This window comes from Amblyomma americanum, chromosome 2 (genome assembly GCF_052857255.1).
Source record: "Amblyomma americanum isolate KBUSLIRL-KWMA chromosome 2, ASM5285725v1, whole genome shotgun sequence".
Lineage (NCBI taxonomy): Eukaryota > Metazoa > Arthropoda > Arachnida > Ixodida > Ixodidae > Amblyomma > Amblyomma americanum.
The window spans coordinates 114,497,276-114,511,923 of record NC_135498.1 but is presented as its reverse complement, the minus strand read 5'-3'; the positions used below and the strand labels follow the sequence as shown (position 1 = coordinate 114,511,923).

Sequence of the window (14,648 nt, the reverse complement as noted above, 5' to 3'; positions counted from 1 at the left end):
GTTATTGAGGAGCAGGTCGCTGAAGTCCTGCCACCTCCTTCTCAGCCACCCCTGATCGCGGCTCCTCTTATGTACGCAGATGCCGTGGTGCGGTCGCGGCTCTCATCTGCTTCCCCTGTCTACAGGCCACCTACCCGGCAGTTAGAACCCCAGCGACCTGCAACCCCGCCTTACCGTCCGGTTGCCCGCCCCCTATCACAGCCGCAGCCACTCAACCCCTGGCGCACACAAGACAACCGCCCTATTTGCTACGCCTGTGGCGTCGCTGGTAACGTTGCTCGTTTGTGTCGCAGTCGTGACCACCGTCCCTACGATTATAGGCGTGAGCCGACGTACGAACTTCCGCCGTCGTCCTCACCTGCATCACACTTGCCACCTCCGGATTCTTCTTCTCCTAGTTACCATCCCCGCTCCCACCGCTCGCCGTCTCCTGGCCGCCGTTCCCGTTCCCCAATGCTCCGTCGCCAACCCGCCGTCCACGCGGAAAACTAACCACCGCAGTTCCGGAGGCAAGAACTGCGTCAGCAGCGGCTCACTCAAGACCCGTTTCTGCGCCTGCCAATATTATTACCGTTTTCGTTGAAGGAGTCGCCGTCGAAGCACTTGTTGACACTGGCGCAGCCGTTTCGGTTCTCTGTCACACCCTCTGTCGCAGACTGAAAAAAGTGACGACGCCCCTTCCTCCCCTTTCTCTCCGGACGGCCAGCGCTCAGGACATTCGACCGTTAGCCGCCTGCACCGCCCGCCTGCTCATCGGGAACGTTCCCTACACAATCGAGTTCATCGCCCTCGCCCGCTCCTCTCACGACGCTATCCTTGGCTGGGACTTCCTCTCCTCACATCACGCGGCTATTGATAGTGCCCGTGCTCAGCTTGACTTGTCGCCCTACAGTGACGCCCCCTTGGACATTACCGGTGCTGCTGCCGCTACTGTGGTCGTCTCAGAGGACACAGACGTTCCACCTTTCTCTTCAGTGCTGGTGCCTCTTGTGCTGCACTCTAAGATGCAACAGTGACTTATACCCCCTCTTTATGATGTGCTGACCAGAAGTCTGTTTTGCTGCCTCATGCTGTGCTGACAATTGTTCGTAGCTCCAGGGCTATTTATGTGGCCAACCCGTTCTCCTGCCCTACCACTTTACTCCGTGGCCAATCGCTTGGTAGCGTTGCCGTTCTCGATACCGCCTCCGCATACCCCCTCGTCGATAGCGCGGCCGGCCTTCACGTCAGCGCCATTACGCCTGTTCCCATCAGGAATCAGTCGTCTGTAGATATTTTTCACCGTTCCGTCGACGCCGCCCTGACGTCTACCCAACGAGACCAGCTTGTAGCCGTTCTGCAGCGTTTTCAAGCTTCGTTTGACTACCAGCAACCTTCCTTGGGCCGCACCACCACCGTTACCCACTGTATTGACACTGGAACCCATGCCCATTTGCGCCAACGTCCGTACCGCGTGTCAGCCGCTGAGCGCAGCATCATTGACGCCCAGGTGACCGACATTCTCCAACGTCACGTGATACAACCGTCGCACAGCCCGTGGGCATCGCCAGTGGTTCTGGTCAAGAAAAAAGACGGTTCCATCCGTTTCTGCGTGGACTACCGTCGTCTGAATAAGATTACACGCAAGGACGTTTACCCTCTCCCCCGTATCGACGATGCCCTTGACTGCCTGCAGGGCTCTGAGTTCTTTTCTTCATTGGACTTGCACTCCGGTTACTGGCTGGTGCCGATGGCGGAAGCCGATCGCCCAAAAACTGCATTCGTCACACCCGACGGGCTCTATGAATTTAATGTCATGCCTTTCGGCCTCTGCAATGCACCCGCCACATTGAAGCGCATGTTGGACAACATACTCCGAGGGCTCAAATGGCACACATGTCTTTGTTATCTAGACGACGTTGTAACCTTTACCCCGGACTTTCCGTCTCACCTCCAGCGCCTCGAGACTGCTCTTCGCTCCCTGGCCGACGCTGGCCTCCAACTTAATTTGAAAAAGTGCCGCTTCGGAGCTCGGCAGGTCACCATTCTCGGTCAAGTCGTATCGAAGGATGGCGTTCTCTCGGACCCGGCCAAGTTGCGAGCTGTGGCCGAATTTCCAAAGCCCACTTCTGTAAAAGACCTCCGCAGCTTCGTTGGCCTCTGCTCCTACTTCCGCCGCTTTGTCCGCAATTTTGTCACTATTGTCGGCCCCCTGAACAAGCTCCTTTCCACCCACGACCTTTCGGCCTGGTCGCCACCCTGTGATGAAGCGTTTACGACACTCCGTCGCCTGCTAACCATTCCACCTATTCTGCGTCACTTCGACCCTCGTTCTCCGACGGAACTCCACACCGATGCCAGTGGCGTCGGCCTCGGTGCCGTACTCGCTGAACGCAAGCAAGGCTTTGACGAATACGTTGTCGCTTCCGCTAGCCGGACACTCACAAAAGCTGAAGCCAACTATTCTGTCACCGAGAAGGAGTGTTTAGCCATCCTTTGGGCGATCGTCAAATTTCGCCCCTACATGTATAAACGCCCTTTTGACGTTGTCACCAATCACCACGCCCTCTGCTGGCTGTCGTCTTTGAAAGATCCCTCTGGCCGACTGGCGCGATGGGCTCTGCGACTACAAGAGTACGACATTCGCGTTATCTATCGTTCCGGCCGCAAACATGCCGATTGCTGATGCCCTCTCACGTTCCCCTGTACCATTTGAGGCAGCTCCTTGTATATCCGTCCTGTCTTCTTTCAAGTTTGTGTTCGCTGATATGGCTTCCGAGCAACGCAAAGACCCGTGGATCACTTGCCTTTTTGATCTCCTATCTGGCCAATCGTCTCGACCTCCTTCCCGTGCTCTCCGTCGTCAGTCCCACCATTTCGCCATCCGAGACGAGCTTCTTTACCGCCGCAACTATCTCCCGGATGGTCGCAAGTGGCTTCTCGTTATTTCGACACATCTGCGCTCCTTCATTTGCTCTTCCTACCACGAATACCATTTGCTCTTTCTACCCAGTGTGCCCATGCCGGATTCTCTAAGACTTTCACCCGTCTACGACAGCGGTACTACTGGCGTAGGATGGCCCGTTACGTCCGCCAGTTCGTTCTGTCCTGCACCACATGCCAGCGACGAAAACATCCACCTCGCCGACCCGCCGCTCCTATGCAGCCGCTGCCTTGCCCAGTACAGCCGTTCGAGCGTGATGGCATCGACCTCTACGGCCCTCTTCCCAGCACATCAACCGGGAACCGCTGGATCATCTTTGCCATCGACCACCTTACACGTTACGCTGAAACATCACCTTTACCATCCGCTACAGCCCACGACATTGCATCCTTCCTTCTCCATCGCATCATTCTTCGCCATGGTGCTACCAAAGAGCTGTTCAGTGATAGAGGTTCGGCCTTCCTCTCAGAAGTTGTAGAAGCTCTCCTTCAGGAATGCAACGTTGTTCACCGCACCAGCTCCGCCTACCATCCCCAGACAAATGGCATGGCTGAGCGTTTTAATCGCACAATCGGCGACATGCTGGCCATGTTTGTTGCTTCCGACTATTGTAACTGAGACCGCGTTCTCCCTTTTGTCACTAACGCTTATAACTTCGCTGCTCAAGCCACCACCGGATTCTCTCCGTACTTTCTCCTGTACGGCCGTGAGCCTTCTTGCACAATGGACACCATTCTACCTTACCGCCCTGATGCTCCCGAATTTACAACTCTTTCTCAAGCCGCAACTTATGCCGAAGAATGCCGACAGCTTGCCCGGTCCTTCACTTCTCACGCACAGCAACAGCAGAAAAGCACCTGTGATCCCCCTGCACTTCCTCCCGCTTACCTTCCTGACTCTTTGGTCTGGCTCTGGGTACCCTCCTCAGGTCCCGGCCTTTCCTCCAAACTTGTTAGCAAGTACCAGGGACCCTACCGTATTCTTCAGCAGACATCCCCCGTCAATTACCTCATCGAACCCCTTACACCATCCCCTGATCATCGCTGCCGAGGCCGCGAAATTGTCCACACGACCCGCCTCAAACCTTACTACGACCCCGCCGTCGTCGCATCGACCTAGGCCGCCAGGATGGCGCCCTTTCGCCCGGGGGCAATTGTAAGACTGGACATGGGCTTTATAATCTTCAGAGGCTGGCGCTCAACCAAGAAGACGACGAGAAGCGCCGAACATTGCGAAGCTCGAGCGCCGAACACTTCAAAGCTCGAGCGCCGAAAGCTCGGTCGCTCGTGCGTGCTCTGGACTGAACGCGGTCTCTGTTCTGTGCCTGGACGGTTCGGCTGGTTGTTCGTGACGCTGTGCTTATTACTGTGCTGTGCTCTTATTACTGTGCTGTGCTGTGGTTTGCTGTGTGTGCTGTATTAGTAGTGTGCTGTGTTTTTATTATACGTGTCATTTTGTCTGAAAAAAAATATTACGCCGTCTTATGAGCAAAGTGACGCTTAATCAAGTCCAGAACATGTTGGGAACAGTTCCTTGGAATCATTCCGGTTCAGGTAATGTTCTAAGTCAGCCAAAAGTGATAGGTTCGGTTAGGTTTCTGTTCGGGACAAAAATACACGTTCGGTTTAGGTTCAACACACTGCACGTACAAGTGACTGTAAGTGGTTCTGACAAACACCAGGAATATCAATAGCCCATAGGTACTTATATTGGCTTTTTAAGTAAAGGAAAAGGCGCGGCAATTCTCTCATAGCTCGATGAACACCCGAACCGCATCGCAAGGAAACGGAGGAAGGTGTGAGTGAAAGAAGAAAGAGTGAAAGAGGTGCCGTAGTGGAGAATCCGGAATAGTTACGGCCAACTGGGGATCTTTAACAAGCACTGACACCGAAGAGCACACGGGCGCCTTTTGCGTTTCGCATCCATCGATACGTAGCCGCAGCGCCATAACCACTAAGCCATCGCGGCAGGCAAAGGTACTGATATTAGGCTCTTGTTTAAAGATTGGATGATGAAAAAATTGTGGCTGTTTAGCATTACTAAACACGAGATATTGTGCGAAAGAACAGTTTTTGCAAGTGAACACCCCCGCCACCTACCTGAAGGCGCGATTAAGGTCTCCGCTGACCCAGGAAGCGAGTTAGACATTTCTTAACCTTTTTCATCGTGAATGCCAATTTATACAATGCACGCCGCAGGCCTGTGATCCAGTGCTACGTTTCTGCAGCAATGTTGTCAATGTCAACGCGTATTGCTCTAATGCCGTGTTTCGGACAGAACGTTATCCACGCGAACGCATGCAGCGCACATGTCTCTGTCACTAACGCCACATAGATGAAAGCATGAATATTAGTTTGATAGTAGTATTAGTCGATGAAGAAGGTGTGCAACGCACAGCGCGAGAGTGTGTTGCAGTTTAACACGAGGCGTGCTCGGCTGCGGCGATAGCACAATGCCTTGGGCAGTGGCCAGCGAAGCTGATCTGTTCGCACCGCCGTGAGTATGAATCCCAGTCGCGAATAATAAATTGATTTAATTAATTTATTTATTTCACTGCACACAAACTAGCAAATACCTCAAGAATACAAACATCACAACATCTTGCTCGGGGTTTACCAATCGGAGTTGGGCTTTCGCGCCAGTCAAGTTCTGTAGTAGGCAACGGTAAAACCCGATTCGTGTACTGAAAGGCTGTGCTTAAAGTTGTGGCTGCTAGATTGCGCAAGCATGCAGGCCGCCATACTCATATTATACTAGATCGGACATCAATATTGCAACTTCCGACTACACTATAAGCGAACAAATTGTGTTTCAAACCGTAGCAGTCGCCATGAAAACCGGCTTAGCCTTGATTACCTGTCCGATATTTATATTACTGTTAAGGGTCCTTTAGAATTACTGCAGCTCGGGGGGCACAGCGCCGCCTCAATGAACTGACCGTGACGAAAAGCGCACAGGTACGGTGGTATATAAACGAACGACAGAAACGAGAAATGCAGGAAAGGCCACCTCAAGCCGCGAGGCGTGACCCTCCGCGTATTTTACGAATCGACAGTTGAAGACCCCTAACAGCAAATCGCTTTTTCAGACTTTTTCGGTTAGTAGGTCAACAGGCAGTAATTGGTTTTGGAGTGTAGACTTCGCTGCTAATTTGTCAACTTTTCAGCGGGCCTAGCTTTAAAGCTGGAAAACAGTCCTATTCAAGCCACCAGGCTTTCCCCGGAGAAACGTATACCGGAATACTGCACCAATAAAAGCATAACCAGGAATTCTTAGTTTGGAGTTATAGCTTAACTAAAAAATGTTAGAAGTAAGTTACCTGGTGTTCCTGCGATGATGACTCATCAGCAATGGCGCGCAGCGAGTGAGCCGAAATCGAGGGACTGAGTGCCGGTAGCTGCCACAACAACACAATATTATAATGGCAATCAGTTGTCTTGATGCTGAACAAACGCCACCGCATTTTTCTTTCACTCGCCAGCCTATTCCATTCCTCTTTCTGTTATAATTTTGTTCCAGTTCTGTGTCCATTATCTTTCACTCATCAATCTATTGCAACTTACATTTTATTACAGTTCTGATGAAATTCGTATTCATAAGTAGGCGCTCTTCTTTGTTGATATTTGCTGAGTTATTCTTAGTCCGGAGCCTGCCTCTTCTGTCCGCCACAAGTGTAGAGGGAAGCCTCCACCTGCTAGCCATGACAGGTGAAGTTTTCGCCTTCATGGCACTCTTAATTCTATCACATTCAAGATATCAATGAAGTGTGCTATCTAATTGGAGCATACACAACCTACGGTACTCAAAATTAAATGGCAGCCTACGACTACGCTACCTTTGATTGTGTTCAGCCAGGTTCACGACGTTTACCATACTATACCCTGTGTTATGCAGTGGTACTTTGTAATATGAAGAGATATTAATCAGCAACCATAATCGCCGTGCAGTTAATGTGACGATGTGCCTGTTTTGGATGTAAAAGCTCCAGAAAGGTTAATTATTGAAAAGAACGAAGTTTTGTTACGGGAGCGCATAGCGGGAATGTGTTCCGAAAAATGCAACGACGGCCCCGCACTCTGTTTTGTCCAGGAACTACGCACTGGCATTGATTGTTAGGAAAAGGTTCCCCAGAGTTCCATTCGTTATGTATGTGTTGTCTATCACAGGTTTGTAATTATGTTTTTTTATTTTTAAACTCCTGGTGAACACACTCGCATTTTTCGTAGTTTAGGCACTACGTACAGTAGAAGGGTTAGAGCAGCGATATCTCGTGTATTGGCTTGTCCGAATTATTTAAGGTAATAAAAGTAAAATATAGATACGTAGTAGAGAAAAATTCGCAGCGTGAGATTACTTTTGATCGCTCATGTCAAAAGACCTTGATTATTAAACCGAATAAAAATGGCAGAAATATATATTTCCTGCACCTGCAGGATGGATATAATTTATCGACATAAGCGTAGCTCAATGCGCTGAGATATATAGGTATAGGCACATCAGTCGTAAACATTCGTGGCAGCGTTAACACCTCGCCTTCGAAGGGGACCATGGCCCCAAACAGTAAGCCTAATCATAACTGTAAAGTTGATGTGATGGAGAAGCCAGCCGATGGACCCAGTAAAGTTACCATTCATTCCCTGTTTTGAAGATAGAGTGACAAGAACGACACGTGTATTGAATAAGATCCTTGGCATCTGCTGGTTCCAGAGCCAACAAACTATACTCTAAATCGGACCGCGGTTGGGATTTTATTACTAAGAGATACTAAAATCTGAACTTGCAATACTTTTTTGTTAGGACTAGGGAAAACAACGTGTATCATTTTTCCTACAGGTGAAAAAAATTATCTCCCTTCCGCTTATTAGAACTATAAACCGAAACAGAATAATGTGTACAAATAGACGAGAGATAGGGTGGAAAGATGAAGCGCTAAAATACTACCTGCCTGGCCTTGTGCGGTAGTATTAGTAGGCATCTGTGAAGCACCTGAGCGTACAAAGCATGTTACCTTGACAGTGTTCGCTTGAAGATATCCAAACGAATAAAAATCGAATAGACTGAGTCGATGTAGTGGTTATTTATTCTCGATTACCCAGTGTCCCTACACGGACACATGTTTCGGTTCGATTCTTGCGAATGCAGACTCCGGACATACAGACTCCGAGCGGGCACTGATATTCCACATGTCGTTTCATGCCTTGCGCAGTTGTGACGTTCATATCCTGAAATCAATAACATTCAGCAACAGGTTGTTCTATACTCGGCATAAGAAATAAATTCACCTGAAACTAGCGGTATGATTGTTTTTTATGGTCGGCATCAGATTCTTGATGTGGCCACGTTTGCATCTACGAAACTTCCTGGGCGGTTCCTTTGCATTCCGATATCGGGTACGGCAGGAGAAGACATTTTCATCGGGAAATCTGCTCACAGCTGCTTGAGAGTTGAATCCGTAACTTAAACTTCATCAAGAAAAACTAATGACTTCCGCTATTCACATTCTTTAAATATTAGCCTTATCTCAAACCACCTTCTTTTATCAACCTCTAGCACCTAGGAAGCCTAGCGTTTTCCTTCTCTCTCACAAAGCAAAGTTTTTCCACAGAGCTCCTTTCGGAAAAATTCTCTTGACAGTAAAGGAGGATTTTTCTTTGAATTTTATAGGAAGAGATATCTCAACACTAAGGTGTTTCCGAAAATGACGGGTCTTCTTTAAATGTTTCTTTTTTTTTTTCAAAAAATAAGCACTAGTGCTATGTTGTGTCGATAGCGCAGAAATGCCATTCAGAGCAATAGTGCTGTTTCTGAAAAAGAAAAAGGGTGCCTCTGAATCGATTATAATTTCAAATCTTGTGCACTTCAACTTAGGGCAAAAAGATTGCTATACTGTTTGCTGAAGGAGCCGCCGCGGTGGCTGAATGGTTAAGGCGCTCGGCTGCTGGCCCGAAAGACGCGGGTTAGATCCCGGGCGCGGCGGTAGAATTTCGATGGAGGTGAAATTGCAGAGGCCCGTGTGCTGTGCGATGTCAGTGCATGTTAAAGAACCCCAGGCGGTCGAAATTTCCGCAGCCCTTCGCTACGGCGTCTTTCAAAGCCTGAGTCGCTTTGGGACGTTAAACCCTCTTAAAAAATCTTTGCTGAAGGAATTTAAATGTACCTCATAGAGGTCTCAGAGGAGAATTAAAAAAAGAAACACTCGCTTCGAGGCATCATGTACCGTGTATTATGTTTCGGCTCACTTTACACGCAGAAGTTGACAGACGTGAATATTGTACCAGGCTTGCAACGATTGCTACGTACGCGACATTCATCCAGGAGAACAAAGCGATTCTTTTGCACCAGGGATGGCTCATAAATGTTAATGCGAAAGCATCAGTAGTCCCATTACGAAAAAAGGTGGCGGCGTGTGAATGTGTCATCGCAGATTACACAGAACATCCCAACGATGGCAAGAAAAATAGGATGATGTCATCAAGCAACCATTTGACGTAGACAGCAAGCCGAGCAGCGCCACTTCAGCGATTCCTATACGTGTCGTTCCTTTATATATGTTCGCCACTGGCCGACCTCCATGTGGTACCAGTTCTCCCGAAAGTCGTACCAAAATAGTGACGCCGCCATTTGTCGTGTCCTGCGATTTCTCTTCACGTATGGCTTACATGTGCTATTTAAATTGGATACTAGCTTGCTACAGAGGCTCCAACGGGCGACATATGCTAATTCAATGTTGGCCTTCCCAGACTTTCATATCAAAATTGTGATGCAACTGTTCGTCGTGCAGATTTCCGGGTGGTGTCATACGCTCGTGGGCACTACCCGGAACGCTGCACGATGCTGCGCTTTCATAAACTCGTAGAAAAGGAGTAAGTGCATGTGCCAATATTCCGCGTAAACAGATCACGGAGGTACAGTAATGTTTTCGCATTCCTACACGTAAGCAGTCTTAACTGCTTCTGCCGAATTTCACGCGTGCATAAGAGTGAAAATTAACAAAACTAGTTATAGGTACGACAGTGATACAAACTAGAAGTGTCTTTGGAAGGTGCGGCGAAACTATTTCTGAGCGCGTTACTGCGTCGATTTTAGTCTAAAAGAGCGGCCGCCGCGTTGGCTGAGCGGTTGCGGCGCTCGGCTGCTGGCCCGAAAGACGCGGGTTCCATCCCGGCCGCGGCGGTCGAATTTCGATGGAGGCGAAATTCTAGAGGCCCGTGTACGGTGCGATGTCAGTGCACGTTAGAGAACCCCAGGTGGTCGAAATTTCCGTAGCCCTTCACTACGGCGTCCCTCATAGCCTGAGTCGCTTTGGGACGTTAAGCCCCCAAAACCATAAACCTTAGTCTAAAAGCTGTTCTAGTAATTTCAGTTTTTAGCATCCAGTTGAAAGTTTTTGAGTGGCAGTAAGGTATTATGTATCGTTTCGTGCAGATCGCGCAGCCTCGTATACGCTCTCATTCGCGATAAGCATTTGATATCTTTGCCACGCATGACGGAAAGAATTTGGAGGGATAACTCCATTAATCGCGTTCCGAGCCTCAGAGTTAGGGCCCGTTCACACTTGTCCAAAAATCCGGCGAGCGAAGCGGATTCGGCCGCTTTTGACGCCGAGCGAGGCGGAAAGCGGCGCGGTGAGGGCGATCGGGCTGGACCCAAATTTTACTCGTTCGCCGCCGAGGCGAAAAACATGGCGGCGCCTTTCGATGCAGGGCCCCACGCCTCGGAATGAATTCGCCGTTGTTGCTGCTTTGTTCAGCGCGTTCGCTGGCCATAAATCGAACACCGGTACATCGCTTCGCATCACCTCACCTGTAAGCAAAATTAGAAGTAATAAATTTGCTTTATTTTTTATTTTGAGTGACGATTCTGCAGCTACTAGGCCTACGAGCAGCGCCGGTTTTGTTGACAGTACTAGTTCCCGTCCTGACAAGCAGATGTGGTCACTAGGCTGGGTGTTTCGTTGCGAGTCTGCTTGCATACGCTGAACTAAAAATGGGAATGTGCTTGCGTTTACGTACGGAAGCGTGCATACGATTATGGTACACAGAAAGCATCGATTTGTGCTCTTTTCTAACCATATTAGTGTACACCGCGAGTGGTGACGTGGTGGCCGGGAAGTGTGTGGAAAAGCGAAACAGCAGCGGCGCGGCGGTTCCGCCTCGTCCGGGCGTCAACAGATGAGAACAGGTCCTAGTGTGAATGCGCACTTATGCTGATTCCGCAGATAGAAATGGCGGCCTCCATAGCAATGGCATTGCATCAAAGCGTTGAGGGCTACTTCTCGCGTTTCGGGTCCCAGCGTTATGCGTTTTTACGCGAAGTTTAACCCAATGGTTCCCATGGTAACCGAAGAAATACATAATGCAATGGCATAATACAGGTACCAGGCGGCAGCGCGATGCCCGAGCACTACAACTCACTGATAATCTGTCTCTTGTTGCCAGGAAGGAAGAAAAGGAAAGTGCACAGGCCTCCTCACTGGCTCAAGCCGAGCCACAATCGCTACCACGTGCGGATAGTAGGAGAGTTGAAAGATAGGATAGAAAGACAGGATAGTACAGACGCGGTAAAGACGAGGCCGATACCAGAGGTAGTGCAATATCGGGCCAACCGGTGGCGGGAGTGAAGCATCCTTCAAACTCTCCGCCACATTTCCAAAAATAAGTCCATGATTAGAAAAAATTTTATTTACATATGTACACATGCCAAGGTTACCGGATACATTTGACATTCACAAGTTGACATGACGCTCAGCATGTAAGGCGAGCCAATTAGAGTGCCAAAACATCTGTGAATAACTAACAGGAATTTCTTTTGTGCGATGTAAAGCGGCGTGGCATGATTATTAACAGTGAGTGATACCGGAAAAATCTGACACGGAAAAAAAAAGGGGGGGGGGGAATAAAGAAGAAGATCTTAGCGCCAGTTTGGTCTAAAGACCAGAACAAGACGTTCATTGGTAACAGAAATGAATGGGCATGACCACTGCCGGAGAAACTCTTCCTCTCCCAAGAAAAAGAGTTCCTCTGACAAGAAACTGATCAGCTCCCTTCTAAGACGGCCAAGTATTGGCCACACAGCTCGGCGTCGAAAGCCACCAGCGACCGCGGTGCATCGATTGCGCCATAAACTAAAAAGACCTGCAACAATTAACAGGCAAGCAAAACGGCCGCTGGGGAAGCGGCCGCGGGAGACAAAGCTCGAAATGCCCTGCCCACGGAATCCCGCATGAACGGCGCGCCAAAAGACACGTGCTACCATGCAGGTGACTGTAGCATGGCGATTAGATTACGGAAGCGGGCAATTCGGACAGGTACTGGAGCGTAAAACGCCCCACCGCTCCAGCCGATCACAAGTAGGCAGCACTGCCCAACCAAGTTTCCACACAAAGTCACGTAGATGGTCTGGGAGAGGCGTCGATGTTATGCGCGCCCATTGAACGCGGCGCATCGGTGAGCGGCGAGCCGCCGGCACAACAGGCAACAACAGCGAGCCCATAATATTCACGACACGGTCTGTAAGGATGTTGACGTCAGGTGCTACTGCGCTTGCATGCCTGAAAAAGGCCACTGCCGTAGTATATATAGCGGTAGGCTTCTCTGATTGAGGACCATGATTAACTGGGGCCGAGGGATCCAAAAAGCGCAAGGAAGGGCCCAAAAAGTACCGCGCCAGGGTTCGCGCCGGAGACGCGTCCCCCAGCAGGATACGCAACATGCACTTCAATGCTAACAGTGAGGACGTGATGGTCAACGTTGGGAAGGCAAAACCACCTCTCTCACGTGGTTGTCCAAGAACAGCACGAGGCACAAGCTCGGTTCCGCATGACCAAAAAAAAGAAAAAACTGTAGTCTGCACCCGCCTTATGACGCGCAGGGGTGGTTTAACAATGTGGCAAAGGTACCAAAAGGCACCCAGCACGACCGACTGAACCAGGTAGCGCCTCTCAAGCAGAGGAAGGTCAAAGGTCTGTGCCCTCTGCACACGAGCTGTAATACCCTCAACGACCGAAGACCACATACCATCCCATACTCCAGCACAGTCGTAGGTCACTCCTAAAATGCGCATCTGCTCACACCACTGCAAAGGTATTGTACTCGTTATACGTCTCTGAGGTGACCCTACAAAAAAGTAATGACTCTTGGAATAATTAAGAGCAGCCCCCGACAAGGAGGCGTACTCTCGAAAAACGTTTAAAACTTCGAGCAGGCTGCGTTCATCAGCTAAGTATAGCGTGATGTCATCTGCATAAGCAGTGACGCGTACACTCTCACTGCCTGGCAATGCCAGACCGCTAATAAGAGAATGGTGATTGACTGCCAAAAGGAAAGGCTCTAATGCTAAGACAAACAAAAGAGGGGAGAGCGGACAACCTTGACGGACGCCGCGGCCAACATCAAATGCGGTACTTTCCCAGCCATCGAGGAACAGAGTGCTTGAAATATCTCTGTACATCTCTTTAATAAGGAGCACTAAAGAAGGTGGGAAACCGAAAGCATCCAATGTACCGTAAATATACTCATGCTCTAGAAAGTCGAATGCCTTCTCTTGATCTAGAGAAACAAGAAGACCCTGTGCGCGCCGCCGTATAGTATACTCTAGGATATCTCTCGTTACAGAAGATAAACTATGTATTTCACGGCCCGGAATGGAGCAAACCTGGTGGCAGAAAATGAGGGACGGGAGAAGAGCCCGTAAACGGCGGACGAGTAATTTTGCTAATACTTTATAATCTGTATTTAGTAAGGTAATAGGGCGCCAATCTGACGGACATGTCGAGAAAGAAGACTTTTTAGGGATCAGAACGATGCGGCCTCTTTTAAATGAATTAGGAAGGACATTCCGAGTGAAACAGATTTTTAACACTTCCGTGAAAATGGGGCCTACTATATGCCAGAATTGTAAATAGAACTCCACAGGAAGACCATCTGGCCCAGGCGTTGAGCCTCGTTTCATGGAATCTAACGCCTCCTTGATTTCATCTGTTGTTGGCGGAGCCATAAGGCCATCATGAAGTTCATCCGCAACCTGCGGCAAGCCTGCAAAAAAAGGGTGTGCGGAAACGTCATCGCGATGAACCAAAAAGTGCTACTGAGCAATATCCCTGAAATGGACGAAAAACGCACTGAAATTCCTGCCAACTGGCTGGGCCACAGCACCGACGGAAGAGGTAAAAGCAGGGGCACCTTGAGCGCACAACAGCTCCTGGCGTGCAAACCGAAGCACCTCTGGATGAGAAGTTGGATTGCGCCGACAGCGCCATGCGGCCGCTGTCAGAGAGGATGATCGTAAAAGACGCTGGAGACGCTTTGAAAGTTCCTCTTTCCATGCACACATAAGCGCCGATGGCGACGGGGTGCGCTGAGCTATACGGAGCTTCGCCGTCATAACACGAACCTCAGCTGAGACGCGAGCTCTAAGGGCTCGACCAGAAGCGGCGCAATGGTGACGCCACTGCTCCTTCAGACGATCCCAGTCACCAGGCACGGCCCCAACAACCGAAAACCGCAAGGCCCGCGTTAGTCCTTCTCTCGTGCTGGCATCGTGAAGGATGCGTACATCCAAACGCCAGTGTCTGAAAGGAGACACTGCAGCCGCCGGAACCCTGATCGACAGAAGAAAGGGGCGATGGTCTGATATGTGTACTGGTGAGGATGGCAGCGTAATTACATTAGCAGAACCCACTGTCCTCGAAAGGCCCGTCGGTACGTACGCCCTGTCTAGCCTGCTT

The 14,648-nt window shown here is 49.8% G+C and overlaps 1 protein-coding gene across 1 annotated transcript in view; it reads right to left on the bottom strand.

Moving 5' to 3' along the window:
* Positions 1-7,985: 7,985 nt before the first annotated feature.
* The window catches only part of LOC144118987 (uncharacterized), a 59,412-nt gene continuing 52,749 nt past the window's right edge, over positions 7,986-14,648 (bottom strand). The window contains exon 7 of the mRNA XM_077651745.1: positions 7,986-8,145. Coding sequence (XP_077507871.1) covers positions 8,002-8,145 — 144 coding nt within the window. The 3' untranslated portion in view covers positions 7,986-8,001. The remainder of the gene's footprint in view (positions 8,146-14,648) is intronic.